Source organism: Rhineura floridana, chromosome 2 (assembly GCF_030035675.1).
Source record: "Rhineura floridana isolate rRhiFlo1 chromosome 2, rRhiFlo1.hap2, whole genome shotgun sequence".
NCBI lineage: Eukaryota > Metazoa > Chordata > Lepidosauria > Squamata > Rhineuridae > Rhineura > Rhineura floridana.
In genome coordinates, this window is record NC_084481.1 from 105714312 (window position 1) to 105732148 (window position 17837).

Consider the following 17837-nt stretch of genomic DNA (forward strand, 5'->3'; position numbering starts at 1 on the left):
ATGCTTTGTACCTCCTCCAAGTTGTTAATAAAAATGTTAAAGAGCACTGGGCCCAGGACCGAGCCCTGTGGTACCCCACTCGTTACTTCCGCCCAGTTTGGGAAGAAACCATTGATAAGCACTCTTTGAATACGATTCTGGAGCCAACTGTGGATCCATCTAATAGTTGTTTCATCCAGCCCACATTTCGCTAGCTTGCTAATCAGAATATCATGGGGCACTTTGTCAAAAGCTTTGCTGAAGTTGAGATATATTATGTCCACAGCATTCCCACAGTCTACAAGGGAGGTTACCCGATCAAAAAATGAGATTAGTTTGGCAGGATTTGTTCTTCATAAATCCCTGTTGGCTCCTAGTAATCACTGCATTGCTTTCAAGGTGCTTACAGATTGACTGCTTTATAATCTGCTCCAGAATTTTTCCAGGGATTGATGTTAGTGTGACTGGTCTGTAGTTCCCCGGTTCCTCCTTCTTGCCCTTTTTGAAGATAGGGACAGCATTAGCTCTCCTCCAGTCATCCGGCACTTCACCGGTCCTCCATGATTTCACAAAGATAATAGAGAGCAGTTCTGAGAGTTCTTCAGCCAGTTCCTTCAATACACTAGGATGCAGTTTATCGGGCCCTGCCAATTTGAACTCATTCAAAGTGATTAGGTATTCCTTGACCATTTGTCTATCAATCTCAAGGTCCAATCCTGACCCTTCTACTTCATGTTTCCCAGGAGAGTCATAGGCCCTTTTTGGGGAGAAGACTGAGCCAAAGTAGGAATTGAGGACTTCTGCCTTTTCTTTGTCATCTGTTATCATTTTGCCATCCTCATTGAGTAGCTGTGCCACCATTTCTTTTCTCTTTTACTATGGACATACCTGAAGTCCTTGCAGTCAATTCATGAGATGCTTCAGAACGGTTACTATTTGGCATCTGTCGATCTGAAGGTGTATCTGCATGTCCATATTCTTCCCCAGTATCGGAGGGTTCTCAGGTTTGCATATGCTAGTCATCATTTTCGATACAGGGCTCTCCTTTTTAGTCTGTTGTCAGCACCATGGGTGTTTACAAAGATAATGGTTGCCTTGGTGGCTTCTCTTTGCCTCCAGGGCATCCACATTAACCCCTACCTGGATGACCTCTTGGTGAGAGCAGACACTTTAGACATGGATCATTGTTGTGTACAAATCATTCTTGATGTGTTGAGCTACCAAGTCTTTTTAATCGAAAAAAGAGCCACTTGTTTCCATCTCAAAGGCTCCAACATCTGGGGGCCACATTGGATACTGTTCGTGTAATTGTCACTGTCTCCACAACGAGTACATGTGGTCTGACAGATGGTGGAGCATCTTAGAGGCCCTCCATCAGCAGATCTGTTGTTACTGGCCAAAGCTCTGGGACCCTTCATTTCTACAGTTCAGATAGTACCATGGGTCAAGGCACCACACCCATCCACTTCAGTGGATATTTCCCTTTCAAGCAGACATTGTGAGGGTCAGTCATCAGCATATCCACATCTTGGAAGCTCTTGACCTCTCTCTGGTGTTGACATGTTGGAACAACTTGGAGAAGGGTACACCCTTCCAGGACCCTCCTCGAATCTCTGTAACCACTGATGTCAGTCAGTCTGTCCAGTTTGGGAGCTCATTGCAACAGTCGATTTGTGCAGGGCACTTGATCACCAGAGGAGGAAATGCACAGCATAAAGTGGTTAGAGCTGTGTGCAGCTCAGCTGACACTCCTTCATTTTCACAATATTTTCCTGTGGGTCATGTCCTCCTGTGAACAGACAATACCTGCGTGAAAGCACATCAAGGGGGCACCCGGTCTCGGAGCCTACAAACAGAATTGATTCTTCTGTTTGAGTAGGAAGAAATCAACTTACACTCCCTCCTTGGGTAGCTGAATGTACAGGCAGACTGGTTGCATCAGCAGCAAGTTGCTCCATGGGAGTTGAAGCTACATCCTGAAATATTCCTTCAACTGCAGTACAGATTCAGAATAATCCAGGCTGACTTGTTTGTGTCCTTGTGGCAAACTGTCAGCTGCCTGAATACTTCCTGAGGTTTCAGGACACCAGGGCAGTAGTAATGGATGTGCTGATTATGCCGTGGCCACAAGACTTTCTTTATGTATTTCTTCCAGTGCCACTGGTCACCAGGATCCTTCACAATCTACAGCTGGAATGAGCACAACTGTTGTTGGTAGCTCCCTGCCCATGGTTCTCCAATCTTCAATGTCTTTCCATGGAACCTCCCTGGGAGTTGCCTCTTCAGTTGGATTTACTGTCTCAGGGTCCCTTTTGGCATCCAGACCCATTGTGATTGAAGTTAATACCCTGGCATTTGAGAGGTGGCATGAGAGTTGTATGGGTCTAGATGCTGCTGTCATCAACCCTGCCATCAATGCGCTTCTCATCACACGTCTGTGTCAAGAATTTATCAGAGTACCTGGAAAGCATTTGCTGTCTGGTGTTCAGGTTGCAAGGTTCTCCCCTCTAAGACTATAGTCCAGCATCTTCTAGGTTTTCTTCACTCTGGATTACAGATGGGTGTGAGGCCTAATACCTTGCGGCACCAGGCATCTGGAATTTCATCCATTTTGTCATCAAATATCTTTTCTTCTTTGGGCATTCATCCACTAGTTACTCATTTCAGAGGGGTGGTGCAATGTTGCCCACCCATGGAGCACCGTTTCCCAACGAAGCACCTTTTCCCCACGTGGAATTTACAGTGGGTTTTGTACTTCAGCAACCGCCATTTGAACCCTTGCAGTCAGTTCCCCTTCAACTAATGTCTGATAAGGTGCTGTTTTTGGTGGCCATCACCTTGGCACAGAGGGTTTCTGAGTTAGGGGCTGTCTCTGTGGCTAAAAAAACTACTGCATCTTTCACAATGACTCTGTTTTGCTCTGAGTAGATCCCGTCTTCATTCCAAAGGTGAATACAGCCTGTCTTTGAGGTCTGGACTTGATCTTGCTATCCTTCTGTCCTAATCCAGTGCATCCTCAAGGAAAGGCCTGGCATTCCCTGGATGTTCACCATGCATTGAAAGTCTACATTTTTCAAACATGGGGGTTTAGACTGACAGACTCTTTGTGTCTTCATCCATTTGTTAGGGAAGAAAGTTTCTTCACCTACCTTGGCTCGTTGGTTGTAAACTTGCATAGTACTAGCTTATGACTCTTTGCACTTACCTACTGCACAGGGTATTTCTGCTCATTCTTCCAGGTTGGCTTCAGCCATGGCGGCTTTTGCAGCCAGTGCCCCATTACTAGATATCTGCCAAACTGCATCCTGGTCCTCACAGTCTACTTTCATCAAACATTATAAAATTGATTTGTATGCTGCTGCTGATGCCTCCTTTTGGAGGCGGGCTTTGCAACAAGTAGTTTCAAAAGTGTTTAATTGGTCTTAGGCAACACTTGGGGCCCACACTGCTTGGTCTGCTTGGGTACATCCCACATGATGAGCTCAGACCCTGTGAAAACAGACCATTGGTCTTATCTGAAAGGTGGTTTTCTGGGATTTGAGCCCATTACAGCCCTCCCTGTTTTTTAACTATGGTTACCTAACCCTTGCTATGATGTCTCACGGTACATGGATTGTTGAGGAGTGTCTTTCGGTTGATGTGGGTATGACACTTTTTTGCCTACCTTTTTGGCCATTGTTGGTTTCTGCAATGACTGCTGGCTTTCAACTTCCTTTGTGGTTCATGTTTTCTTCTGTGTCTGTTTACTGTCGCTGTATGTCTTTCTTTGGTCTTGTCATGAAATGGACTAGAGTGGGACTGGCAGAGGTGTTGCACTCCTTGACTTTTTGTTGCATTTACTGCCTTTGGACAATAGGTGGCACTAATAACCCACGTGATTGTCTCAGACACTGGAAAACCACCATTCAGGTAAGACCAATGGTCCACTCTACAAGCAGAGGGTCGTAACTCAAAAAATGAGGCTGCGTAGCTGTTTTGAAAGGTCTCCATATATACAGTCCCAGGTACACTACATGCATTCATTTTGATCAGGTCACATGTGTTTGAAGGGTTACAAACTGCAGAGCCAAATTAAATGGCCCCAGTTCCCAGATTTGTTCAGGATCCATTTCTTATAGGCATGAGATGACTGAGAAAAATGACCAGTTGCCCATGTCATATTTTGTGGTTGATTTGCTCTTTGCAAAAACAAAAATGTGAACATTTGGCCTTGTCTGTAGAAGATGAGCGGCAAAAAAAATGTATTATGTAATGTCAGTTAACTCTTCAGTTGGTTAGCCTAGTTTATGTGAGAGATGAATTTAATCAAACCAGCTGATTGAATCTGATGCTTTGATTAAACAGATTTTTTTCTGAGCTATCACGTAGCATTTAAGTTTTACTTTCTTTAAAAAATGGCTTTACAGTCAGTACTACCTTTAGTATCGTGCAGCTGTTTGTGTTAAGGGACACGGAAAGGGTGTTTCCTTCCTTTTTTGGGGAAGCTACCATTGCCTTCCCATCTTGCCTTGTTGTTGCACTCCTACGTTTTCAAGTTTGAGAAGGCAAATATCCCTTTGCGCGCTCTCTCTCTCACTCACATACATACATTCACTCTCACTCACACATACATATATACACACACATACACACACACACACACACACACACGAGGCTTCAGGTATACATCTGAACAATTCTTCAGGCCTCTCGACTCAAACCAGTGAGAGTTGGGCTGAAAGCTTTGTGCCATTCAATTAGAAAGGGCCAAGACATAGCAAGAATTGATTGGGAAGAAAATCCTGAACTTCTGTACAGGGATCTGTTAGCATCTTCTGTGCTGTCATCTATTCTGAGTATTATTATCTTTAGATGACTGCTTCCCACCCCCTGCTGCCTTCTGTGTGTGTGTCTTTATATTATAGCTACAACTTTTAGTCTCATAAAAGGAGAAAGCAGGAGCATGTTTCATTTTTAATTTGGGTCAGGAGATGGCCATCTGTGCCAAGTGGTTAGGGTAATTCAGTACTTGGCCTTGTCTGTAGATAGTGGGTCACCACACACACACAAAGTGTGGTGCTATGCTGCTTGAATGGCACACAATTCTGAGGGTATACATGACTTCTCATGAGGTATGCTAGGAACTGTGGTTCTGTAAGAAGCCTGGGAACTTCTCTAACAGAGTACTGCATGCCATCACAGCAAAACAGTTCTTAGGCCTTGGATATCCCTTGGTTCTAGTGCTATGAGAGGGAGAATGAGCTACAAAATAGGGTATTTGTGCATATAAGGCATTCTTACACATGAAAACACATTTTGAACCCTATTTGGGCTATTCATACATGTGCATGGATGTCAATGCAGGATTAAAAAGGAGCCATTTAAATCAAAGTGCAAACTGGGAAAAATACTGTGAATACTATGACTTTAATTGGAAGAATGTACCTTAATTAGATGCATTTGACTGGCAACATAAATAAGGTCTAGCATAGGTTTTCGTTTGAGTGACACACTTTTCTGTTTTTCTCTATTAAAAAGAGGAGACAATAATTAGATCTGACACCCTTGGGAGGCTATTATTTGTTGCCTGGCCACATTTTAAACTGAGCTATAGAAGGTTTTTGCCCATCATGATTGCACCTGAATTTGAAATAAGAGGCTAATGTGTCCATGTGTTTTTTTGTTGCAGCAAAATCTGAAGAATTCCCCAAGAAACCTCTGGGGCTGGAGCTGTCTCTCAACATGGTGACTGTGAAGCCTACTGTTGCAGCTAACGGCCAGAAAAAGGCTGTCTGCGACCTCAACCATGACAAAGATGTTGTAATGCCACCTTCTCCAGATAAAGGTCCTTCTCACCTTGATGAAACTTTTGGTCATTCAGAAAAGGCAATACATGAGACAGGCTCTTTTCCACAACCCAATGGACCACCTGTCGAAGCTGAAGCAGCTGACAGGAACCAAAATGAATTCCAGAATCATCATCAGCCAAGCCAAAAATATGACATGGAAGACAAACAAGTGGAAGAAAATGCCAATAAAATCCCATCCGAAAATGATCCTATAATACTGGATGAGATTCAGGTTATTGGGGAAAGTCAAGATGTGCTTACAACCACTAAAGTGGCTGATTCATTAGAGAACAGCAGCACAGAGAAGTGTAGTTTACAGGAAAATAATCCCTGCCTTTTTATAGATGATATGGACCATGTTGCTCCTCAGCTGCTGCAAGCTGAGACACTTGGCATGTCAATGGAAAACTCTCTCTGGGAGGAATCTCACTTGCAGAGCCAAACCCTAGAAGCAGACCCATCTACCAGCCACAATAGTACGACACCATTATCTGAGTCAGAGACATTCTGTCAAGTGCCATTGCTTCCATCCATTGAAGAGCAAGGGACTCTGGAATCGGCATCATCGCTGCAAAATGCAACAGCTCTTCAAGATGGGAGCACCACCTGCTCCTCTGAGGATTTATTATCTGAAGATGCTGCACTGCTTCTAGATCACGTGGACCAGCCTCCAAGTACAGACTCGTCTTGTACAGCAGGGGATAACCAGTCCACAACGTGTGACTTCTTAGAAAGCATAACCACTCCATGTACAGTCAAAACACATGCTGTTCTCCCTCTCGCATTTCAGGATGGACGGCGACCTTCTAACACATCTCAATATGATAACTTGTCTGAAGGTGAGGAAGGAGAAGAGAAATCTCCCATACAGGTGCCCAGTTCTAAGAAACTGGCAGGTTTGATACCACAGACTGAGCTGTGTGCTCCAGTGTTCAAGTGTACAGTGCCCAAGTCTGCATCAGTTGGTGAGATAGAAAATTTACAGAGGCAGTCTTGGGAAATGGTAGATTTGATGCAACAGGCAAAAGGACTGGACCAGCCCAGTTCATTGGCCACACTATCTCATCACAAGAACCACTCTGCCAGGGGCAGTGTGCCAGTCTTATCTGACCTGGACTGTGATGTGCTGTTGCTATTGGAAGGCTTCCATGCCCGGCCAACTTCATCCCCAATGTTACAGGAACAGCACAGCCCCTTTAGAATAGTAAAGACCACTACCCCTCTCCACATGGCTCATGCTACTGAGCAAGACTTCTCAAGTAAAAAGCAAGTGGCTCTGCCTTTGCCAGAGGCCAGCTATCATGATGCAGGTGATGGCTGCAAATTTACTCCTGTAGCTCTAGAACCTGAGGGTGGGGCTGCCAGTGACCGTGATCAGGAGTCTCTGAACACTTTGAGTGGTTCACCTGCCCTTCAAAGGCCAAAGCCAAAAGTTCCACCCAAGGTTTTCAAAAGTCATTCAGATAACAGTTTCTATCCAGGCTGCCCTCCTGTGGTGCAGATGTCTAAGTCAGTCACATTCTAGTAAAGCTGAGAAAAAGAAGATAAAGCACTTATTCATGAGAGCCTTCGAACATAAGGAGGCAATTGCATTGCCAAGAATTCAGGATGGGGCTTAGAATATAGGCCGGTCTTCAATAGACAATGGCTGTAGATGGATTCTTTACAAATTTAGGTTTTCCTCTTCAGACAGCTCCCAAAGTGCTTTTCCGTCTGGCTTTTCATATCTTCTCCTTCACAAGTGGATCTACAGATTTACCTGGCAAAATCATTTGAACTATTTCTTTCCAAACCCTTACAGCTGAAAACTTAAGATGAACATTAAAACAGCAGTGAGATGAAAGAAGTTGTTTCAGCAAGCAGGTCAGCTGTAGGTTTGGGCCAGTAGCACATTTTTTAGTAGCAATAGTGGTGTGACTCTTCTATTTTAGTCTGGCAGCCAATATAATCCTGTAAAGGAGTCTATGGATGATTCATACCAGGAATGTTAGCTTTTATACCATCTATGCAATATCCAGCACAGATTGTTCATGTGTGTCTTCTCTTTCAGTGAAATCTTAGTTGTGTAGCTCCCTCTCTTGTTTGCACTGATGAGGTTTCTTAAAGATTAATAGAATTTTCCATGCAGAGGAATGCTTTTTCATTTACTTGAACTAGGTGGTGTGCTACACGCAGATAGCAAGGGTAGTTTCTGAAAGGAGCCACGGTGGTGGTATAGATTTCATTACATTTACCAGAAGAGTTGTCCCATTGTGCTAAATCCCAAGTTCCCTAGTGGTGTATGAGTGTGTTCATCTCCTTGGACCACTTGCATACACTAAGAGAGATGGATGTAGCAACAAAGAGCTCTTCAACCATCTCTGAGTGTCTTTTTTTTCTTGAGTAGATGCTGGAAGTGAGCTGGCTCACCACCCTGCAGGTGACTCAGAGGTTTCCATAGTGAGGGGCTATGCACTTGTCCAAAAACTAGAATTGCCCTGGCTGTTGTTAAACTGTAGTTAACAGACCACAAGAGTATCATGAGATTAATAGTAAATTCCCACTCCAGCCTTGTGGAAAGCATGTTGGAGATAATAGGAAAGATATCTGACGTTCAGTCCTTTTGAATGTTTACACAGATATAGGCCCACTGAGTCACTGGGGCTCAAGCCCAACTAAGTGTGCATAGGATTGTAGCCTTTATTTTCCTAGAGCCTTGATGCCATTATTTGTTTATATCAAAATGCACAATGGCCAAGACGGAAAGTACACCTTTAGAAGATAGCCTTTCCAAGGAACATAAGATGTGCTTTTAAAAAAACCAGATACTGCTAAAAACCTAACTTTTAAAAGGAAATTACCAAGGTCTGTTTCTTCAAATAAAAGTGTATAGCTATTGGAACTCCTCTACCCCGGCCCAACTTGAACAGAACACCCAGTCTTCTATCCAGAGCTGTTATCTACCAGTGTTTCCACCCACTTTTTAACAGATTGTCAAATATCCTCCCCAGAAGTAAAGAAATGCCTCCTTAAAGAGATGACTGCTTTGAAATCAGTCTAGATAACTCATAGGCACTCATTTGAGGTCAAACTGAGTGTTTTTAAATATTTTTATCTAGACATGTGAGAGCTAAACAAACAGTCTGCAGAAGGCAATCTTTCCTTCATTAACCGCAGGGAGAGGCTGCACGTATAATACTAGGAACCAGGAATTCTTTTAATGTCACATTAGCTTCATTTATGGTCCTAGGGAAGTTTGCATAACTTGTCTGCCTTGTCCCTTGCTGAGATGGAGGAAGAGGGAATAATAATCCTTAATCCTTACCTCACAGGGGTGTTGTGAGCACTAATGAGTAGTTAATTCTTGCAGTGCTCTTGGAGGAAGAGAAAAAGGGCCATCATTGCTAAATGGTGGTGGTCTAAACCCCCTACAAGGAAGGACGATTGTGCTTGTGCGGAATTTTGTGTCATTTCCCTAACTGTTGCACAATTCTTGAAAAAGTGCAGAAAACTGCAGTAGTTGAAGGTAAGCTTAATAGGAGCAAGGAGATGGGATCCCATTTTGTCAAATATATATTTATTCTGCCAGCCTGATCTTCCAGTTCCTATATCCAATCTATCTAATACCTGTATCTATCTATATTTGTATCTCCTTTATCTACGGTAGGATCAGAATTACTAAGGTAATAATGCAATACATTAGTGTTAAAGGTGCTTATCTAGAAACATTTCATAGCTGTTAAATGCACATCCCAATAAACACCTACATGCCTTGAACCTGTGACACACATTTTCCCATTAAAAGAATTGCTAATGGACAATAAATATCAAGCAATTGTAGTAGGTGAGCTATCTTAAAGGAAAAGAGGGATCCCAGGCCCCTGATAAGCCTTACAGCATTGCACAGCATAACTTTAAACCTTCAGTTGCAGTGAAAAACTCTTCACTAGTGGAAACAGCAGACCTTGCTCCCCCTAGATTTTTGACTACCAGACAGTATAAAGAGCAGGATTGTGGCCGATTAAAGCTCAGATTGATTTTTAAAAATTGTTAATGCATGTATTCCTCTAATGTTTCACACTTCCTTGTTACAACTCCCAACTTTAATATATTGTCGTCTTAAATTCCTAGAGCTCAGAATGGAAGTGTCTGAGCATCACCATAGCTGGTATGCATGTGTCTTTATATCAAGCAGCAGAACCAATTTGGCTGGCTTTGTGTTGTTGCTGCTCTTCCTGCTCTTCGTGCAGATGTCTATTACAGAGGCCCAAAGAACTGTGCAGGATTCAAGGGACATATCAAAACAAGATAAATTGTAATAGAGCAGGCTGTGGACCATATATAATCTAGGAACTAATCGGTCTCCCTCAACCTATTTGCTTGCCAGCTGTCTTTTGGAGCTGTTCCTTTTCTCTTGGTCTAACCTGCCCCCCAACACATACACAGTCTGTCTAGTCAAAACTGGTGGTAATGAAATGCCACTTTAAGGGGCTTTCTTAAGACTCTTGGGTTGCCTTTTCCTCCTTGAGTGCTGTACTCCCTCAAGTCCTCCTGCACACTGCAGAAGGTGAAGAGCATAGTGATTGGGTGGTTGGAGACAGCAGTCCCTTTGTTTGCTGGGGGTTTTTAAAGCTGCATGGCTATGCTCTTCTGCAGAAATGCAAGATAGCATTCAACCAGTACAGGGAATTGAGGATTTTTTTAAAAAAGCCACTTGCACCATTATAATTCATGTCACAGGCCCTATCCATTATGTATCTGCAGCTACCACTTTCCACACAATTGCCTTGGTATTGATTGCATTTGCTGACCAGAACCACATTTTCAGAGCAACAGAATGTCGAGATTCAAATGCTCAGAAAATGTGATGTCTCCACAACAGAAATGCTGCCTTAAAGGGAAATGTTTGCATCCTCAATAGAACAAAAAAGAGTAACATTGCACATATTGCTCACTAAACTGACCATCCAGGCAGGCTTTCAATTTCTCCTTCCATGGGATATTGGCTAGAGTATAAATTTGATTTAAGGCTAAAGAAACTCTAAGAACTAAAGTATTTTTTGTCCGATTTGCTGTGGCACATTGAACCAACAAGGACAAGTCATTTATCTCCATGCAATTAATAAAAAGTGCAGGATTCTTTGGTAGGTTAGTCCCCTTCAAGGCACAACAAAATCCCAGAAGTATCTGCCTACGGAATTTTATTTAAGCAACATGTGTTTTTAAAGGGAAAAACCCAAGAGAGGGGCAGCCTTGGAATTACCTTCTCAAGGCATGGCACTTCCTCTGTAATGCTGATCAAGCCACTAACTTGAGCAACCAAGAGATCACTGCAGAAATGTAAAGTTGCAGCAGACATTATCCCAGTAACCTTACATATCGTTAACATCTGATCAGCTCTGTGGTCCTAGCCAAAGTTAGATGCTGCCTAGAGGATGAGACAGGATATCTACATATTTTGTACACGCTTTAGAGGTGTAACTGTCTTATTAACATTAGAAATGAAACATTTGTCACATTGCATATTGTACTTTGAAAAGGCATCCAGTTGTCCAGGTTCTAGTAAAACTTGAATGACATAGTAACTAGGATTAGATGCATTTAAAATGTAGATTTTCCCTAGCAGTACAGCCTCCCAAATAAAATGGAAAAACAATGCCTGCTACCCAGTATAGTCATGTTAAAGCCCAGGTGGAAGTATTATCTATATGCAGTTGTCTAAATCTTTGGGGCGGGGCTTTGTTGCCAAGCCCACACAAACACCTTTCTCCACCAGAGATCTGTTCCAAGGCTAGTTTCGAAGCTGCTGTTTCAAATGGAAGAGTGGAGAGGAGGGTGGAGGGTTTCCCATGCTACTTTTATTTCCCCCAGGAATCCCCTTAAGTCTGACCAACATCTCCCTGGGAAATGGTACTGGGACCAAGGGTTGTATTCAGCTAAGTCATACACAGAGTAGACCCAATGAAATTAATGACCCTAAGTTAGTCATGTCCAGTGGATCTATTCTGAGTAGGGCTAGCATGGAATACTGCCTCCAAATCAAAAGTGAGAGGAGAAAATCCAAGTTACAAGAAGCATGAGAGGGCCTACCTTGGCACGCACACACTTGAAATTCTCCACCTTAAATGTTTGCTCAGTGTAACATAGCAAAACTTAAGTGGTTTTCTAACAGCCCGACTGAATACCCTTATGAAAGACTTGTGAGCCATTATGAACTCTAACATGGACCAGAGTGCTAAAAAGTCAGTTGGGATGTTTGCAGAGTAGGAACCACCCTGGGCTCCTACTAGGAAGGGCGGGATATAAATCAGATAAATAAATAAATAAATAAATAGGGTTAAAGCAATGTGAGAGAGTAAAATAGACTGAATAGGATGCAAGTAGTACTGTGTATTTTATTGGAAAGGTAGTTGTTTTAAGTGAAGGTATTTCACGGGAATTCTACAAAACAATGTCTTGCTTTTCAGGTTCTCTCATATGGAGACCACTCATAAGTAACTGGGAAAGGAGCCTTTTGTTCAGCATTCTACCAACATTAGACATTTGTTCTAACAACACCCTTGTACAAATCCATATGTAGGAAGCTGCTTGTATTTGTTTGGATTTCAACAGTGTCTAGTTTAGGCTCTATTTTTACATAACATTTCAGAAGGTTAACATTTCCCACTTTTGGACAGTGATGAATTTACCACCTCCAGTTGAGACATAATGAGCAGTGTGTGGTGTGGTGTTGACACCATTACTTCCTATTCCAGTTTAACACTGCTATACGAGTATGCCTACTCTAAGTCAAAACAAGGCAAGTACAATATCTGCCTTGAAAATAACGTGTGAGCTTGGAGGGGACTGTAGAGTTTTTAGTGCAAAGAAACCTGCCCATGCAGGTAGACGAATAACAATTCGACCCCTTCAGCAAATGAGTGGCTCCTAGAGCCTTCCTAAGAAACGGAGCCAGTATTACTTCAGGAACTCAGGAAAATAACTCCCCTGCCCAATCCTCAAATGGGGCGTGTGTAGCTACGTATTTCGTTTTAAAGTTCAGTGTTAATTAGGAGTTGGATCAGATCCAACCCTTTGAGCAGAAACAGTACAGCTATGTGGCAGGAATTCAGCATGGAGGTTCTGGAAACTCTCCCACTGTTGAAACTTGTAACCTCTGCAGTTCAGTAGATTGATCTTTTTGTGCACTTTGATAGCTCTGCTGCCATTGTCTTTTTTTTAAAAATTACATTTTAACTGCAATTTTTGTTTACACTTCTGAGAGCTTCCTCTGTGTATTGTATTATTGCTTTCATGCATTTTTATGTACATGCTTGGGGTGGGTGGGTGAAAGAGTAGGGAGGGTAAAGCAAAAATCCTTTTTTTATTCTTATCCAAACGAACTGTACATAGTGTTCAAATGCTGTGTTTTACATGGTTGTAATAACAGTTAAACTTTAGCACAAACTGTTGCAAATTGATTCTGTACATTGACACATAGATTTATTTCTGATGTGCCTGCTTCTTCGTTCTGAGCTCTTGGACTGGAGTTGGTTTAAACTACTCAGACAGCATCAAAAGTTGTCATGGTAACCACAGGTAAGCCAAGCCAAGCCTTAAAGGTGAGGTCTGTGCCCAGCATGGAATACTGCTGGATCACTGCCCTGGCTTGCAGCTTTCTCTTCATGCCCAGTGCCAGTTAGCACTATGCCCTTGGCTTTTATTTAGCTTGGAGACAGTCAGTAGTGGTTGGATCTTAATGATTTCAGGTACCCTATTGCTGGGATAGCACAGAAACCTTTGGGTTTCATTCAAGTGAACAGCACTATAGGATTCTTGTCCCTAGATCCGTGGTTCCCAAATTTTTTCTCCCCACAGACCACTTGAAAATTGTTGATGGTCTTGGCAGACCACTTAATAATTTTTCTGCCAGTTGTACCAATTGTAATGTGCCGTGTTAGATGCTGTGTGATTTTTAATTGTATTTTTATTACTTCTTTTATTAAAGTGTATTTTATAGTATTAAAATGTTCATTTCATAGAATTCAAATTGTAACCGGACAAAACCCAATAGAAGAACTAAGAAGCAATACAAATACAATTTTAAAAATATGAAAAATGCGGACATGCTGCAGCCTACCTGAGTGAAGCTCAAGGACCATAGTTTGGGAACCCCTGGGCTCCTGCAAATGTCCTGCTAGTTTAAATGAAAAGATAACACTCAAGTATGCTTGCTGTGCCTGCTGCAGGGTTTTATGTTTTACAAAAGTGTTTGAGATAATAATTAATACTGCTTTATTATTGTTGGTGTGTGTGGAATTGCGTGACCGGCACAGTAACAGGTGAACAGTGAGAAGTTCAAGTAATCCAGGCACAGACAGAGCTCTTGGTTTAAGAGTCCTTTACTCTGGACATTAAGGCAGCACAAAGCACACAGAGCTTCCAAGACTTTCACTTTCTCTCAGTAACACACTTGCAAGATCTCCTTCCCCCACTGGAACTGCTTCCCCCACACTAGGCTGGCAGAGCTGTCCAGCCTATATCTCTCCCGGTTGCCTTGGCAGCACCAGGTGTTGGCCTTGACAGCTGTGGCAAGGCTCTGCAAGCAGTTTAACCCCTGCTCTGCTCTTCCTTGCTTTTTTTAAGACTTGATGGAAACTCCTGGCAGTCATGCCTATGGGTCAACAGCTCCCACCTTTCCATCAAGGCTACATATGCTCCAGCAATACATTTACAGTTCAGTTTCCAGTTACATTTACATTAGTTACATTTCCACAGTACATTCTTACATTCCAGTTTACAAAGACCAGTGATTCTTTTAAGCTTTATTCACAGAACTTTAGTTGTACACAAGTCAGATATAACGTTTCTGCATCCATTTCACGTTCAATGTATGCACCTGTGTCGCTGACTAAACCTACTGTGAATCTGTCTGGCGGCTTCCCAATGTTAGACCTATCAGAGCGCCTCAAGGGAACTGGAGCTTCGGCTCCCCCTGCACCACCACTATCTGTACTTGTACTTGGTATGGCTTGCTCAGGTAGTCAGATTGTCAGCCTTTCTTTTCTTAGTTTTACGTTTGCCCCATATCAATTCATTTAGAGCATCTGTCAAAGGCACTTGAGTCTCTTCTGTTTTCACCTCTTGTGTTGGTGCATTGTCTGACCCATTCAGAATAACAGTCTGGTTTTGGTCCCATGGCTTGACTGAGATCCTTATGCTCCTACTCAGTACTACCTGCTGTGTCTGAGGAACCCAAACCCTGTAGTAAGCATATTGGAAACCCAGCACAAATGCTTCCTGTGCTCTGGGAGCCAGTTTTCCATGCCTCTTGCCCTTGGGAATGTGTACCCAGCACCTAGCCCTGAACCGCTGAATGTACTGCACCCTTGGCTTTCTCCCCGTGAGTTTTTCATAGGGTGACATCCCAATGGCACTGTGCAACACCCTGTTTTGTATGTATGTCGCATACAAAATGCACTCTCCCCAGAATGAGCCAGCTAGGCTGGAATCCATCAACATGGCTCTCACAGATTCCTGAAGGGCTCTATTTTTCCTCTCTGCCACCCCGTTACAAAACGGAGCAAATGGAGCTGTGAAGTTTTGCTCTATACCTTTGCTTTCCAGGAAGTCATGCAATGTTTTGCCCGTGAATCCCCCCCCCCCGGTCTGAGCAAATAGCTTTCACTGTAATGCCATGCTGTGTTTCAATCTTCTTGATAAACAGATGCAGCTTCTGTTCTGCCTCATTTTTTCTTTTCAGTAAATAAACATGACAGAACCTCATAAAATCATCATCCACTACCATAAAGTATTTAGCACCCCCTTGTGAACTCTGTATCGGCCCTGACAGATCAACATGAATCAGTTGGTAGGGAGCGGTTGTGGTGCATTCCGCTTCCTTCTTAATGGGTGCAACCGTTGCCTTCGATTTACAACAGGCATCACAATCTATTAGTTGCCCACACTCTGTCAATTTCATGTTTTCACAATGCATAGGGGTTTTCTTAATGGTCTCATAGTTTGCATGTCCTAACCTTCTATGCCAGTCATGCACACAGCCGTTATGTGTCTGCCTCTCTGCATTTAACTCAGCACACTCTGCATGATTGCTTTGTATTAGAACTGTGAATCTTTTAAACACCCTTGCATGCAGACCTCACCCCCTCTTTGCACAATACATTTCTCTTTGTCAAAACATACCGTATAGCCAATATCCACTAATTTCGTTACAGACAGAATATTGCTAGATAAGTCAGGTACATACAAAACGTTTGTCAGAATGCCAATCTTACATATCTTCACTGTGCCTCTCGCCAGCACGTCTCTCCGGGATCCATCCGCTAACAAAACAGAGTCTTGTACTGCTCTTGACGTGTGAAATAAACTTAGGTCCTTTACAAGACAATGGGACGCTCCGCTGTCACACACCCATTGCGTAGAAATGGTTTGAGCTTTTTCTGCACTGACAAAGTTCACACTTGACTGCTTCCAGCCACAGTCTCTGCTTTTCCGCCTGGCTGCACAGTTCCTTTGTATGTGACCCCGTGCTCCACAGAAATTACACAATTTCAGCCTCTGCTGCTCCTTGAAGTCAGACTGCTTGCTTCTGACAGCTTCTTTCAGCTCAGTTTTCTTCTTCTCCTGCCTCCTTTGCCACTCTTGGTTCAGTTTTTCCTCTACAAAGTCCAAATTCAGACCTCCATCTGGCATAGCCTCCATGGACATCACGAGATTATTCCAGGTTTCGTCAAGTGAAGCCAAAACTATGTACACCTTCTGAAGGATGCTATGCTCCATCCCTCTGTCCTCCAATTCTGCAAACAAACGTCTGAACTCTGTTAGATGCTCAGTCATGGTGCTTTCTTCTGTTAGACGCATCTGGTACAGCCTTCTTGCCAAACAAAGTTTGCTCCCCGCTGTCTGTTGCACATGGACAGTTTGCAACACGTCCCACATCCGTCTCGCCGTGGGTTCGTCCCTCACATACAGTAGCTGAGAGTCAGAGAGTGCCAAAGTAATAAAAGCCTGAGCCTTCTCATCCTTACGCGTCCAGGCCGCCTGAGGTACTGCCGGTGGGGCGGTATCAATAACTTCAAACAAGTCTTCTTTAATCAGAAACGCTCTCATCCTTAGCTTCCAGCTGGCGTAATTAGTCTCCGTAAGACGTTCCATCGGCAAGCCTGCAGACATATTAACTGCCATCTCCACTCACCTCTTCCAGGCACAATCAATCAGCCTTCCGGAGCTCTTGTCTTGACTCTCACTGCACTGTAACGTGCGCCGGATCTGGGCCCATAACCCTGTTGGTGTGTGTGGAATTGCGGGACCGGCACAGTAACAGGTGAACAGTGAGAAGTTCAAGTAATCCAGGCACAGACAGAGCTCTTGGTTTAAGAGTCCTTTACTCTGGACATTAAGGCAGCACAAAGCACACAGAGCTTCCAAGACTTTCACTTTCTCTCAGTAACACACTTGCAAGATCTCCTTCCCCCACTGGAACTGCTTCCCCCCCCCCACTAGGCTGGCAGAGCTGTCCAGCCTATATCTCTCCCGGTTGCCTTGGCAGCACCAGGTGTTGGCCTTGACAGCTGTGGCAAGGCTCTGCAAGCAGTTTAACCCCTGCTCTGCTCTTCCTTGCTTTTTTTAAGACTTGATGGAAACTCCTGGCAGTCATGCCTATGGGTCAACAATTATAAGCCACAGCTTCTCCCTTTCCAGAACCAGTGAGAGGTGTCATTAACATTTGCCTCCTCTCAATAAGCACACTGCTGGAAAGTTCTCCTACATAAGCTCCAGCGAAATCAAGAGGCACTTTCTACTGTTCTTTTCTGCAAGGTCTGGGTAAGAAACATTCCCAAAAGGCTAGAACCAAAGTGCAAATATAACTACTTCTGGTGATGTCCTTCCTTCTTACAAGTGTTAAGTAGAATGCGCAATAGTCAACCTGCAGAAAGGCTTCCCTTACCAAAGGAAAATAAAAGCAGAGCCTGCTGCAGCCTCCTGCCACCTGGACAAAGAAATACACAACACAACTGTACAGTTCCTTATAATACAACAGAAACAATAGTT

The 17837-nt window shown here is 43.3% G+C and overlaps 1 protein-coding gene across 4 annotated transcripts in view; it reads left to right on the forward strand.

Annotated features, from left to right (window-relative positions):
* Positions 1-13232, forward strand: part of LOC133376948 (uncharacterized) — a 144789-nt gene extending 131557 nt beyond the window's left edge. For all 4 annotated transcript variants that reach the window (XM_061609983.1, XM_061609986.1, XM_061609985.1 and 1 more), the window contains one exon: positions 5648-13232. In XM_061609983.1, the coding sequence (XP_061465967.1) occupies positions 5648-7332 (1685 nt within the window). In that variant the 3' untranslated portion in view covers positions 7333-13232. The remainder of the gene's footprint in view (positions 1-5647) is intronic.
* Positions 13233-17837: the final 4605 nt, after the last annotated feature.